A 13249-nucleotide genomic window follows, 5' to 3' on the forward strand; every position below is an offset into this window, starting at 1 on the left:
ACCCAAAGCAGGGTTTGAGAGCTGGGAGTCAGCTGCCAGCTGTGGGGTGTGGCTCGCTGGTGAGGGGGCTGCCAGGAGGAGGGTGGGGAGACCAGGTGAGGCTGGTGCAGGTGCTCAGCATGGGCAAAGGAGATCAGAGGGGCCTGGAGGAAGAGCCTATGGAAGCACAGACTCCCAGTTCCCTGGCTGATGGGTAGGAGAATAGCATCCAGCAGGGAGGGTGGCAGGAGGGGGTGAGAAATATTCCAGCCTAGCCCGGCCAGCCTGGCGAGCTTGTGTGAGCCAATGGGGTGGGAGTGCCCGCAGCTGCCCAGCCTCAGCCAGGAGTTGGGTGCTGGTCCGTCAGGGTGAATTGAGAAGGACCTGAGGACAGGAGCGGGCTTGCCCAGGCCCTTCCCCTGAGGGTGCTGGGAAAATCAGGCATCACATTTCATTTAATCACATCCAGCCTGTTCTTTTGCTCTGGTGGCCTCTGCCTGCCTGGAAGAGGATGTGGCCCCTGGAGCAGCTTTACCCAAACACTCAGGGGACCCTGGCTGCTGGCCTGCTCCATGCCCTCCATCATGCCCCCATCAGCTCCCCCTCCTAGGATGCTAGGAAGTAACATTCGTTAGGTGAGGGGTGAAGCGTAGAGCAGAGCTCATATGGAGCTGGCCAACCTCCCTGGAGACTCAGTTTCCTCATTTGCCGAAAGGGGTTCAAAGTGCTCCGTTTGTTGCTGCTGCAGCCACTGCTGTAGTTGTTTTTGTTATTGTCTGTTGATGGTCCCCCCAGACAGGCTGTGGGGTGTATAATGTGCCATCCTTGCCACGCCCCCTCTAAGTGCCCAGTAAATGGTGCTGCCCTGCCCTTCTTTCTTGCTTTCAGCCCCCTCCCTTCATCCGCTTAGGGTTCTATTTTTAGAACAAGTGAGCCTGGAATAACTTTCTCTGGGTCCTGGGACTGAGGGCATTCCAGCCCCCATGACCCTACCCACCAGCTCCCTTCCCTCCCTAATAGGCAGCTCTGCCCATGACCTCACAGTTTGTTGCCATGGCAGCAGATGTGATGTCACGGGGTCTTTTGGCCTGAAAAACTGCCCAGATTCCAGGCCTCCCAGGGGGCAAGAGTGGGGAGAGCTGGAGGGGGTAGGGGGAGGGTGTGAGGAATTTCTGGACGGAATGTTCCTCTGGAGGCTGAGTCCGAATTCTGCGCCAGACCCCTCCCCCAGCCCCAGGCTTGGGTACCTCCCCCCACCCGCTATGTCCTTCTGTCTTTTCCTTCCTCCAAAACAGCAGCCCACAGATACATTTTTTCCCAGCCCGCCCTCCCCGAAGGCCGCCAACATGTCCTACTTCAGGAACCTCCAGGCTGTCATCTCAGCCACCCCCAGCCTCTGCAGAACACCCCTCCTGGGGCCCACACAGTTGGCGGTGGGCAAATGCAGGCATGGAGAGAGCATGCATGTCTTTTTTGGGAAAGAATTTGAGGAAAGGATGTGCAGTTTCCCTTATCCACCCTGTGGTCACAACCCCTCGTATTCAGGAAGTTCTCTCTGATGTCTGATCTCAGTCTCTCCTACTGCAGCCCATTTCCTCCTCTTCCTATGGAAGTGGATTGAAGAGTCCCTTCCTCTGGAGGGTCTGAGACAATTAGTCTTTAAGTCACAGAAAGCTTGTTCCCAGCATGAGGGCAGTTGACTTAAGGGTTAGAGGAACTGAATGGAGAGCATCTCCAGGGAGAGGAGACAGCATGAAGGGATGGATGTAAGGAGCAGGGTTCAAATACCAGCCCTCTTACCTACCTAGTAGCTGTGTAACCTTGGGCAAATTATTTAATCTGGCGGACCCTCAGTCTCCTCCTCTGTAAAATGGGTTAATGCTTACCTTGTGCACATTGGTATGAGGATGTTTATGAAGATTGATGACCATGGAAGCAAAGAACCTAATGCTATGCCCAGGGCTGCATTAACACTTAATGAGTCATTGTTATTGTGTTAACATTATGAAAGGTATCTCCAGACCAGGTCTAGGAAGAGGTAGGCCAGTGAGGCCCCTGGGGTGCATAATTTGAGGAGGCATTGCTCTCAGGGTCAGGCAGGTGCACTTGGAGCAGCCTGAGAATGAAGGCCTCCTTAAATGTTTTGCCCTTAGCGCCTCACCCTAGTCTCTGCCTTGCTCCAGACTCCCGGGTTTGAGATCCTTGAAGAGCAAGACTTGGTTGTCAAGGGGCACCAGGTCCACACCCTGCCACCTGCTCCTGAGCTGGGTTCGAGTTGCCCTGCCTGGAGGCCAGGGGCATTCTAAGACTCCTGGTGAAGCTGTGGTCAGCTGCCCTCAGCTTTGGAAAGCCTGGGTCCTTGAGATCCAGGTTTTGTCCTGGGACTGGGCAGTGGGTGGGGACAGATGGGGAAAGTCCCTATCTGGGCTCCATCTGCTCTATCCTTCTGCACCTGAGCCTCAGGAGGAAGGAGGAGAAGAGCTCACGGAGAGGTGCTCAGCTACCTGCCTGTAGGCTGGCTGGGGATGGGGCTGAGGTGCTGCGAGCTGAGCTCAGCAGTGGGCTTTACAAGACTGGAGCCAAGTCCATTCTTGCCATGTATTTCACCCTGAGAGGCTGGGCCAGTCAGACCTCTCTGCACCTCAGTTTCTCTATTTGTGAATCAGGGAAGAAGGAGATGGTGTCCAAAGTCCCACTCCGAGCTGTTCTGAGGAGTGGTGTGCAAGGATGGAGGTGTGGGTGTACCTGTGTGTGTGCAAGTGTACGGGAGTGGGTGGGGGTGTCTGTGTGCTGAAGGAGCTCTGCCAGGCATTGGAACTCTGGGGCTGCCGCCTCAGGAGTCCACAGCTGGGGCGGCCTGGGAGCGTCCCTATAGCATACCCAAGCCTCCCTGCAGGGCCTGGGGTAGGCTTGGCCTCAGGGGAGGCCCACCTTCATGTTATCAGTCCCTCGCTGTTTTCATTCCCAGTCCACCCAGAGCTGGCAGTTCCTGGGAAACAGGGAAGCAGGACTTCAGTCCCGGGAGGACTGGGGTGGAGGGGCTGGGTGGGGAGCACAGCGTGCCTGCTGGGCCATGTTTGCAAACACTGCAGGAAAACACTGGGTGTTTAGGTCAGGAGGGGTTTTTGGAAATTTTTAGCTCTTCAGAAAGCATCTCAACCAGTAAGTTGAAGGCATTTGATGGCTGGCAAGCATCTTTCTGTGGCCGGCCTCCAGCTGGCACGGGGAAGGGGTGGGGGCCAAGGGGACGGTGCTCAGATGATTGTTGGCAGGGAGAGAAGTTTCTCTTGCACTGCTGAGGCCTGTGGTTTCTAATACTGACTCAATTACTGCTTCGTGCCAGACATGGGAGGGGTGGGGCAGGAGGGTCAAGGTGGGGCAGGGTGGATGAGGGGAGGGCCTGGGGAGTGTGGGGTGGAGAGGGTAAATAGCTGCTAGCATTTCCTAAGCACTTCCCAAGTGCCGGCCCTGTCCTGGTGCTTTCTGTGCTTCTTCACATTTGATTCTTTCAACGTAGAGCCAGTCGGCCCTGTTGAGCAGCAAGGATGAAGTGACCCTCTTGAGGTCACACAGTTAGCAGCAGAGAGTCAGGACATGCCCCTGGCAGTCTGTTTAGACCAGTGCTTCTCAAAGTGTCATCCCCAGACCTGGAAACCTGTTAGAAATGCTCATTCTCAGGTCCTACCAGAGGCCTACTGGGACCCTCTGGGGAGGGCCCAGCACCTGTGTTTCGGCAGCCCTGCAAGTGTTTTGAGGCACTCTCAAGCTCAAGGCCCCCTGGCTCACACTGCTCATCAGAAGGGTCCTGGCCTTCTCGAAGGTTTCCCCAGAGCAGGACGGGGGCTCTTCAGGGCCTGTAATAGCCTGGGGCGGGCACTTCATCCCCAGCTTCTCCATCTCACCCCCTTGCTGTCCTTTCTGAGCCACCCTGTCTGGGAGGCTGGTTCAGCAGACTGAAGAGTGAGGGCTTTGGAGTTGGGAGAGCTGGGTTCAGATCTCAGTTCTGCTCTGTAGACTGCATATGGAAGGTCCCTGTGATCTGCCCTCCAGGAGTATTCCTCCCTCTCCCAGAGCCCTGGACTGACAGGTGGGGGTCAGAGGGCCAGGATTTCCCAGTGGGCTCATTTGCCCCCTGCCCAGTGGCCTGTGGCTCAGCAGTCGGGTCTCTGGGAGGTGGCTGGGTGAGGATTAGGGCTGGGCTGGGAAGTGGTGGGATGTGTCATCTTTATTCCTCCAGAGCCATCCTCAGACTCCAGGTGAGCCAACCTGGGGTCTAGAGGGGCTGCTGGATGTGCCTCCCCTCCTGCTGCTCCATTCCTGGACCCTGTCCTCCCTCATCTATCCTAAGCTGCCTTGGCCCTAAACTACCCTCAGGAGTTTTCATCCCCTGGAAGGAAGTTTTGGCCTCAGCCATCCGTCTTCTTTCTAGGCAGGAGGGGTAAAGTCTGGGCCATTTCCAGAAAGAGCACGGCTGCCTTCAGCTTAGTTGGCTTTCTTCCTCCACGTCCATCTTGGCCCAGTTCGCGCTGGTGCTGGAACCTCTCAGTGGTCATTCTGTCCATTCCTCTGTCTACAGACACAGCAGCTGCCCCTCAGGTCCTGGGCTGGGGTTGGGGCAGGTGTTTCCTATTCTGAGACACCCTGTCTTAACCTGGCCCACGCTCATCTTGGTAGAGGCTTGTTCGATGACCTTGGCAGTCGTGCTCACGTCCTTCTGCATGGTTCCAGGGCCCTGCTAACCATGCTGCTGAGTTGGAAACGGAGCCATAGAAACTGTGATCAGGGGTGGGCTTGGAGTGGGAAGTTTCTCTCTTGTTTTGGGGGAGTCCTAGGAGCCCACTTTGCAGGATGCCTTTAGCAGGAAGCACTTCTGTTGGTCTGGGCAGGGAAAGGGTGGCACTGGGGTGAGGGGCAGGATCAGTCTACAGGTGTGTACCGATGGCCCGATACTCATAAATCACAGTCCCTGGCATGAGGGGTATGGCAACTGAGTTGGTAAAAATGCTGCTTTGAATCTGTTTTGGAGGCAAGTGGGATAGAATCACAAATAAAATAAGACATATTGCCACGATGAGATTATTCATATACTAATGACCAGATAAATGGCACAGACATAGACTTACTGGAGTTGAGAGGAGGGAGACAGAGTCCTCCTTGATGGGGTGCTCAGGGAGGGCTTCATGGAAGAGGAGACCTTACAGGAAAAGAGGGGCAGCTGTTCCACAAAGAAAGGCCTGGATGTGAGAATAAGTAAAGGGATCTAGGGGGCAGGTCTGGATGGAGCAGAGCTTTGGAGCACGAAAACTGAGGTCTGTGCAGGGGCAGGGCTGGTGGGAGGAAGCCTTGGAAGGAACTTACGACCCACAGACCTCTTCTCCCAGGCTGCTGCAAATTCACATAAAGAGCAAGAGGCTCAGAGCCTAGGGTGGGGTTCAAATCCTGTTGTCCCCATAGTAGTTGATGACTTTGGGCCACTCATTTAACTTCTGCATATCTCTAAAGTGGGATTCAAAAGTAATAATGGGCCCTGGCTGGCGTGATTCAGTGGTTGGAGCACTGGCTCACGCACTAAAGGGTCTCAGGTTCGATTCCCAGTCAAGGGCACGTATCTGGCTTGTGGGTTCGCTCCTCACCCCTGGTTGGGGCCCATGAGGGAAGCAACCGGTCCATGTGTCTCTCTCACATTGATGTTTCTCTCTCTCTCTCCCCCTCCCTCCCTGCCACTCTCTCTGGAAAGCAATGGAAAGAATATCCTCAGGTGAGGTTTAAAAAAAAAAGTAATAATGATACCCATGTCACGGGGTGCTTGTTGTGAATGAGATGGTTTTGATGAAGATGTCTGGCATGCTGGCACAGTGACGATTACTTGCTCCTTGCTCCTTTTTGAAGGGTCAGCGACTGCTTGAGTCAGAGGCCTGGGTGACGTTTGTCCAGCTGGATGTTTATAGTACCAATAGGAAGTTTTTTATTTTCCAAATGATGCCTCCTAACTTGGAGACAGCCAGGTTACATCTGAGTCTTGGGTTGGCGTCATGTCCTGCCTCAGGAGGCATTCTGTCCCCCATGGCCACCAGCCTTGGAGAGAGAGCCAGTTCGGGGATGTTTGTCCTGAGGCCTCACGCTGCTTTTTCCTTTCGTCCACAGCCTATCAACACTGAGAGTGCACCAAAGAATGTAGTGGACTCGGTGAGTGACAGTAGGCCCCGGGGTGGGGGGTGGGGAGCAGCCTGAGAGGCCGGAAAGTGGAAGATGGATTTGGGGAAAGTAGACAGATGTTTGGGGACATCCTTCTGGAGTAGATTTGGGGAACTTGGGGGAAATGGTGGAGACATGGGTGACATTGGGAGCTGGGCAGCTGACCATCAGTTATGTATTTGGAAATGGGTTGCTGGGGAACTGGGCAGGCAGAGCGGGAGAGGCAGGGGTGGGAGCGGAGAGAAGCCGGTGGTTAAATGTGGGTTTCTTTATTAAATATGTAGAAATTGGGAAAGCCAGGCAGATCTTTCTGAATAGATCTTCCTGACTTAGCAGAGAGACAGATGATCTCCTCAAGGCTGCACGGAGGTGGAAGAGAAAAACGTCAGTGGGTCCTGCAGTGGGGAACTGAGTTAGCAGCTGCCAGGCGCCTCTCGGCAATGGCCACATTGAGTGGCTTGGAATGGAAGACTCGGGTTTAAATCCTAACTCCTTCGAGCTTCTGACTGTGTGACTATCGGCAGGTTATGAGCCTGTCTATGCCTCAGTTTTCTTATCTGCAAAATGAGAATAATAATATTTCCCACAGTTGTCGTGAGTCACAAAGAAGAGGGTTTGATTAACTCTGAGAGGCCTTTAGTGGACAAAGAGAAAAGTGAAATAAACAACCAAGTCTCCCCGACTCCACCTGGGCCCTTCTGCCGTCCCCTTATCCCAGACCCCTGCCAACCCCAGCAGGTGAAAGACCTGGTGACTTTTGATTACTTTCCTTGACTCCCTTCTCTGACTACCCTGTTTCTATCTCCAGGGAGAAGGAGCCTTCAGGGGTGGAAACACACGGAAAAGCCTCGAGGAAGACGTAAGTGTGGGGAGGGGGCACAGAAGGATGTACCTGGGCTCCTGATACTCAGAGAATGGGGGTGGGTGGGTGGGTGATGTTTCACACCTCTCTTGTTCAGTGGGGCGCCAGCTTGGTTGCTAGCAAGGGAGGAGGGGCCTGGATGGTGAGCAGGCCCCGTCTATGTATACACTGGGCCTCCTGCTCGGCCTTGGTCTCCAGCTCAGCGGAGTGCAGAGCTCATTTGCCAATCACTTTGCCAGGGTGGGAGGGGGGAGGAGGGGGGCTCTGTGAGGCCTGGCTGAGTGGTGGGTGAGCAGTCACCCAGGTAAGGGCAAGGAGAATGGGCAACACTCTAGCAAGAGGGACTAAGGGCAGAGATGAAGAGGGACTCTTGAGCCCTTAGAGGGTCATCAGACCTTGGGGAACTGCAGGCTCTGCTTCTTTAGAGACAGAAAAACGGCAGAATCCTTCATGTGGCTTAAGGGCCGCTGATTCAGGAGGAGCTGGAAGGTGGGCCAGCTGGTCCACCCTGCTCCTCCTGCCATGCATTTTTGGTGGAAGTCAATGAGCACATTCTTTAAATGGGAGGACCCCAGAGGAGGGCAGAGGGGCTCCCCCAGGACTCTGCTTTGAGCAATGCTTGTGTCGGGACTTGTCCTCATACCCCAGGAGCAGCCGCCCGACAGAATTGGGCCTTTTTCTTCCCCGCTCTTCTCTGACAATTTGCCCCTGTGCTGGCCTCTGCATCCTTGCCCGCCTTGATCTGCGGAGGAACAGGGAGTGGTTTTGGCGGTTGGCACAGGGGGAGCTGTTGATGGCATGAGGCCCTATCATCTGACAGCTGCCTGACCCATGGTGGGGAGGGCCCCAGGGGGAGGTGCTGGGGCAGCAGGAGGCAGCTTCTGCAGGCAGCAGCACTTCTGTGGTGAGCCCACCGCTGCTGCCACATTGCCCTGGGGCAGCCCTGCACGGTGGAGGCGTACTCCGGGAGGAGCGGGAGCATGTCTCTCAAATTAGTGGGGAAGGCTCTGTTCAAGGTATGAGCGGGTCCCCTAGGCACAGAGTACACATGTCAGAGAGGGGCCCTTGTCCGAGTTTGTGATGTTTCTGGGGCCGGGATGCAGGGGAGAAATTAATTTTTGAAGTATCTACTACTAAGGATTGACTAGCTTAATGCATGCAAAGCATATGATATGTGCTCAATAAATGCTAGCTGTCTTATGACTGTTATTTTGACCGAGGGCCAGGAGCTGGGCTGGGTAATTTTTTGATCCCGTGACATCCCCTATGGCACATGCTGTGACCCCATTTTGTAGATAAGCAAGCAGAGGCTTGGAGGGGCTCAATGACTCAATGCTTTCTCCATTTCTTCCTGGGACCATGGCTTGGATCTAATGTTATCCAGGACTTCCAACCCTTGGCGGGGGACAGGGTGGTGGTATGTGAACCAAGACTTTTAGCCAATGGTCTAGAAACTCTTATAGGTCAAGTCCTAGAACTGCTGCTCCCACCCTGGGTCTGATGGATCCCTGAAGGTAAAGCTACAGTGAGAGAGAGTGAAGTTAGACATCAAGAACTTTTTGACACAAAGGTGTGTATGACTTTGGTCCTGGGGAGGAAAAAGGTGACTGTTTAGTTGGGACTGGAGGTTTTATTTAGGAGAAAGTTTTGTTGATCTGGGATGAATGTGTGTGAAGGGGTGGGTAAGGGTGGTGTCTTGTCCGGATATGGGAGGAAGGACAAGCTGAGTTTTGGTTATTAGTCTAGTTTAAAGAGCGCGCGAAAGGCTAAGCAGATTCCAGAATGGCCTGGATACTGCAAAGAAGGAGAGGAAACTTAAGTTTTAAGGTCCCAGACACCTGTTGCTGGTTGGGTGACCTCGGGATGATTGAGTCAGTCCCCTGCCCAGCCAGTGGGTTCTCTCACCGTCTGCCCCAGGTGAAGGGACCTGTTTTCAGGGCGACGTGGTTGAAGCTCTGGGCCTGCTGCTGTGATAACAGGCCTGTTTGTTGAGCTGTTTTCCTGTCTCTGGCCCATGGCCCAGGACTCAGAGCAGGAATGGCTGTTTTCTTCCGACGGTTGGTTGTAGTGGAGTTCGTGGATGGTGTGCTGTGTCGCACTTTGTTTTGGAAAAATCCAGGCTGGTGGGCAGGAAGGAGAGAGGAAGGGGTGTGGCTGGAGGGCTGGTGTCGGAGGAGAGGGTGGCCACAGCCCCCAGAGGAGACATAGGAATGGGGATGGGCTCCTGACGTAGGTTGGTCACCGATTTCTGGCTGCCTGACGTGGCCCCTGGTATTGCTTACAGACCCTCCTCCCAAATGTGCCCCCTGGGGACCGGGGCTCAGGAAACAGCTTTTCTTTTGGTCCAGAGCTGTTGTGTTTGGTCTGTGGACCTCAAAGGAAGGCAGGACTCTTTCCACACAGTGGTTGCTCTAACCAGCCCCACCCAAGTCCTGGCGTTCAGCTCCCTGCTGCATGGTGGGGAAGAGGGTGGATAACAGAGCCTAAGGCCATAGCCTGAGGTGCTCAGGAATGGCTGAGTGGCAGTCAGCAGTGAGGGCCAAGGCAAAAAGAGTTGGCTGGATCTGCAGTAGGAAGGGTGAGGGTCAGATACCAGGAAGAACTTACCGGTAGTAAGAGAAGTAAGACCCTGTTTGGAGAGGCTGTGGAATTTCCTTTGGTGGTGTTCTGTCAACAAAGGAGAGACTATTTTGGTGATGACAATAGGGGAGAGTTCTTCTTGGTGCACAGGGATTTGAATCAAAAGTCCTACTATTGATCTATGTCCTGGTAGGAGCTGGGAGGAAGTTCAAAGCCATGTGGATGAAGGGCTTTGAGAGTCTCCGTGAGGAAAAGATTGGGATTACGGGCAAGCAGAGAGCTTATTTTTCTTTTCAAAATAAAATCTTTGTAGTACTATTGTAGAGCCTTCTGGTAGTTTTCCCTAAGGGCTCTAAGTGGAACAGGTCAGTGATGTGAAATCACATGAGACTGTGCTGGACGCATTTTATAGATTGCTTGGTGAAAACGAGGGGCTGCTTCTCCCAGGGCCCCGTTGATGAATACCTTTCTTCTGAGAACATAAGCTCTCTGAGGTCAGGGCTCCTCCTCTGGCCCCTGGTGCCTAGAATGCTGCCAGGCACACAGCCTGTAGCTCTCAGTGAAAGTTTACTGACTAAGGGAGTGAGCACAATGCTGGGTGGCAGAGATGACCACATCTTTCCCATCTCCCAGCCCTCTTGAAAAAGGCCTGCATGATTAGACATGCTGGAAAACGCCTGTTTCTAGCCTCGTGTGTGAGGTCACCTGTGTTTTTTGAGCATTAGGTTGTGTTTGCTCACATGCCCCCTGCTCCCCCAGCCCCCGCCTATTTTTGGTTCTCTAGTTCTCCCTGTGGCTCTGTGTCCACCAACACTCGAACGTGTCACCTGTGCACATCTGTTTTCTGCCAGCGAGTGTCACATGCCCCCAAACTTTGCAGAAAACAGGAAGCCCCATCGGTTAGAGGGCAGCCCAGTGATTCATCAGCGGATGACCATCCAGCTGTTCGTCCCAGTCCTCTGCGGTGGGGTCACTGTCCAGGGCAGCTTCTCCCCTGCCTCCACTTTCCTGGCTGGCCCACTGGAGCAGAGCAGGCTTGGACTTTGTCTTATCACCTCTGGAGGCGGCATGGCCAGACTTGGTTGGGGCCAAGTTTTTATTTATCTTCCCTGGCTTTTTTGGGGTGGGGAGGCTAAGGAATGTGGAGTGTTGTAACGTTGGGAAGGGGGGTGGGGAAACGGGAGCCAGCTCTCCTGCCCTGCTCATCCTTCTCACCCTGTGCTACGGAAGCTCCAGGTCCCCCTCGGCCCTCCAGTCCCGTCACCAGGCCTGTCCCAATATCCCATTGTCTTCCTGTCTCCCTGGGCCTGGACCCTTGGTCCTGGCCACACCTCAAGCCCTGGCTATGGTTGTGGCTTCCAGTTGTTTGAAGCAGCTGTGGTGGCTGCCTCCAAAAGTGGCTGTAGATCAGCAGCAGATGAATCCTGAGGGGCTATTTATAGTGGGGTGGCCCTGGGGCCTGGAGCCAGGCCGATGGTCTGGGGAGGCTCAGTGACTCCTCGTCAGGGCCCAGCAGAGTGGAGATAGATGAAGTGTTGGGTTTCTGCGTTCCTCTGAGTGGGTAGTTTTGGAACAGCCTGGTTTGGGGCTTGAAAACCAAATACAACCCTCCTTACCCCCCCCCCCCCCCAACGCCTGACTCATGCAAGTCGAAGTCCTCAGGGCCAGGAGAGCTGTGGAGACAGAGAAACTTTCTGCCCCAACAGCCCCACTTGGCTGTTTGCTCCTGCTGCCCACTGAGGCTGAGCTATTCCGAGCTGGGTGGGAGCCCAGGCAGAAGGGACTCCGGGTGCTGCCTGCTTACAGCCGATGGATGGAGAGTCCTTCTCTTAGTGGGGCTGCCCTGACTTTGGGCTCAACTGGAAGCTGGGCCTCCCAAGGCAACCCACTCCCACCTTGTGGGCTCTGTGGGGCCTGGAGAGGGCTGACGGGGCTTCTTTTTCCTGAGGTCGAGCCCAAAGTCTGAGGGTGAATCCTGCCAGGACTTGGGGGTGAGTCACTGTTGCCTCAGTTTCTCTTCTCATTGGCAGATTTCGGTCCTGTCTCCTCCAAGAGATGGTTGCAACTTGATTGGAAAAGGCTGGTTTCTGGAGGCCCAGGGATGTTTGGAGAGTGCCAGTGGGCTCAGAGGGCTCCAGCTGGGTCTGGGCTTCTAGATGCTGGGCATCGTGTGAGGTGGCTGAAAGGATGGGCGGTGGCTAGTGGTAGAGGTGACGCAGGGTTTTGATTTTCTGTAGAGGCGAAGGTTTGATTGTGTCTCTTACTGCCCTTTTAATTGTACTGGATGTAATACGGTAACAACATATATGTGCCTTATATGGGTAATTCCTTTAAATTTTCAAACAACACACATGGATTGCCCCACTTCATGGGTGACATTACATAGGCTCAGGGCATTAAGTAACACAAGGCTGTACAGCAGGGTGCTGTGGGACTGGGAGCCGTAGCTTTCATCACTGAGCCACTGGGTGCCCTGGGGCGTTTCAGACACCAACTTGAGTCTATTTGCCTAGTTTTGTGAAACCTGACAGCCCTGGAAATGAGAGTGAGTGAGGGGGTAACATACAATGGGCGGCGGGTCCTTAGGAGCACGATCTGCTGCCTGATCTGCTTTCAGTGGGTACACGACATGCCTGGCTGCTCTTGTCCTAAACTTTTGATTGAATGACTTGGCGTTGCTGCTTTGAAGAAGAGGAGCGTGGGGTGATGAAGGCTGGAGGAGAAAGGTTTAGAGCTGGAGAGAAGGGTGTCATCCCTCACCTTTCCTTCTTTTATGTTTGCAGTCTCTGTTCCCCCCTTGGCCAGTGAATCGAGATGAAATGAGTTTCCATCAAGTCTGTAACTGTTTTATTGAGTGTGTACTCAGTACAGATGGCACCAGCCTGGGCACGATTCGTTTCTCAGCATTTGGGATTTCTTCCTTGCTGGGGGGAGGAAAGCCTGCCTCTTTGGGGGCTCACACACACTCAGGAACACTCATGCAGAATTGGCAGCGATTGCTTTTGGCTTTGGGTTGCTTTGTTTCTGGGGTGTTAGGGTGCCTGGGCTGGAATGTTGGCAGAGAAACGAGAAGAGGATCTGTGTTTGCCCGTGACCCTGACTGCGCCCTTGGACAGCTCTCAACCTGCCTCCTCCATAATGCTGCTTCTCTTTTCTCTTTTCCAGGGCTCTACCAGAGTCACCCCGAGTGTCCAGCCCCATCCCCAGCCTGTCAGGTATGCTTGGCCTGTGGGGGGCACAGGGTAAGGGTGCTGGCAGTGAGGTCACTGTGGGTGTTCCCCGCAAGTCATGCCTTTGGGTCTCCGAGACCGAAGTCATAAAGCCAGTGGTAGGGAGCATGGGCAGATGTGAGAGCCTCAGCTGGAGGGTGCAAGGTAGATGCCACTTGGAAAGGGTCATGCTCTTAGTTCTAGCTGGAAGCCAGCCTTGAGCTGAATTCTTTATCTACTTGCATGACCTCATCTAGGCCTTGCAACAACCCTGCAAGGTAAGCATTTTATTCCCATTTGGCAGATGAAGAAACTGAGCTTCAGAGAGATGAGGTGACTTGTTAAAGGTCACACACAGGGCACTTGGCGCCTTGCTGACACAGAGCCTCCTTTCCCTGTGCCCAGGTTCTCTGGTTGTCTGGCT

At 54.2% G+C, this 13249-nt stretch overlaps 1 protein-coding gene across 8 annotated transcripts in view; it reads left to right on the forward strand.

The window, feature by feature from the left end:
* TNS1 (tensin 1) overlaps nucleotides 1-13249 on the forward strand; it is a 215060-nt gene that overhangs the window by 114834 nt on the left and 86977 nt on the right. For 4 of the 8 annotated variants that reach the window (XM_081143018.1, XM_081143019.1, XM_081143022.1 and 1 more), the window contains 3 exons: nucleotides 6124-6165; nucleotides 6983-7033; nucleotides 12782-12831. In XM_081143018.1, coding sequence (XP_080999144.1) covers nucleotides 6124-6165; nucleotides 6983-7033; nucleotides 12782-12831 — 143 coding nt within the window. Of the gene's footprint in view, nucleotides 1-5716; nucleotides 5738-6123; nucleotides 6166-6982; nucleotides 7034-7928; nucleotides 8053-12781; nucleotides 12832-13249 lie in introns of those variants that run through there. The other 4 variants (XM_081143015.1, XM_081143016.1, XM_081143017.1 and 1 more) reach the window with 2 other exon arrangements.

This window comes from Miniopterus schreibersii, assembly GCF_964146895.1.
Source record: "Miniopterus schreibersii genome assembly, chromosome: 7".
Taxonomy (NCBI): domain Eukaryota; kingdom Metazoa; phylum Chordata; class Mammalia; order Chiroptera; family Miniopteridae; genus Miniopterus; species Miniopterus schreibersii.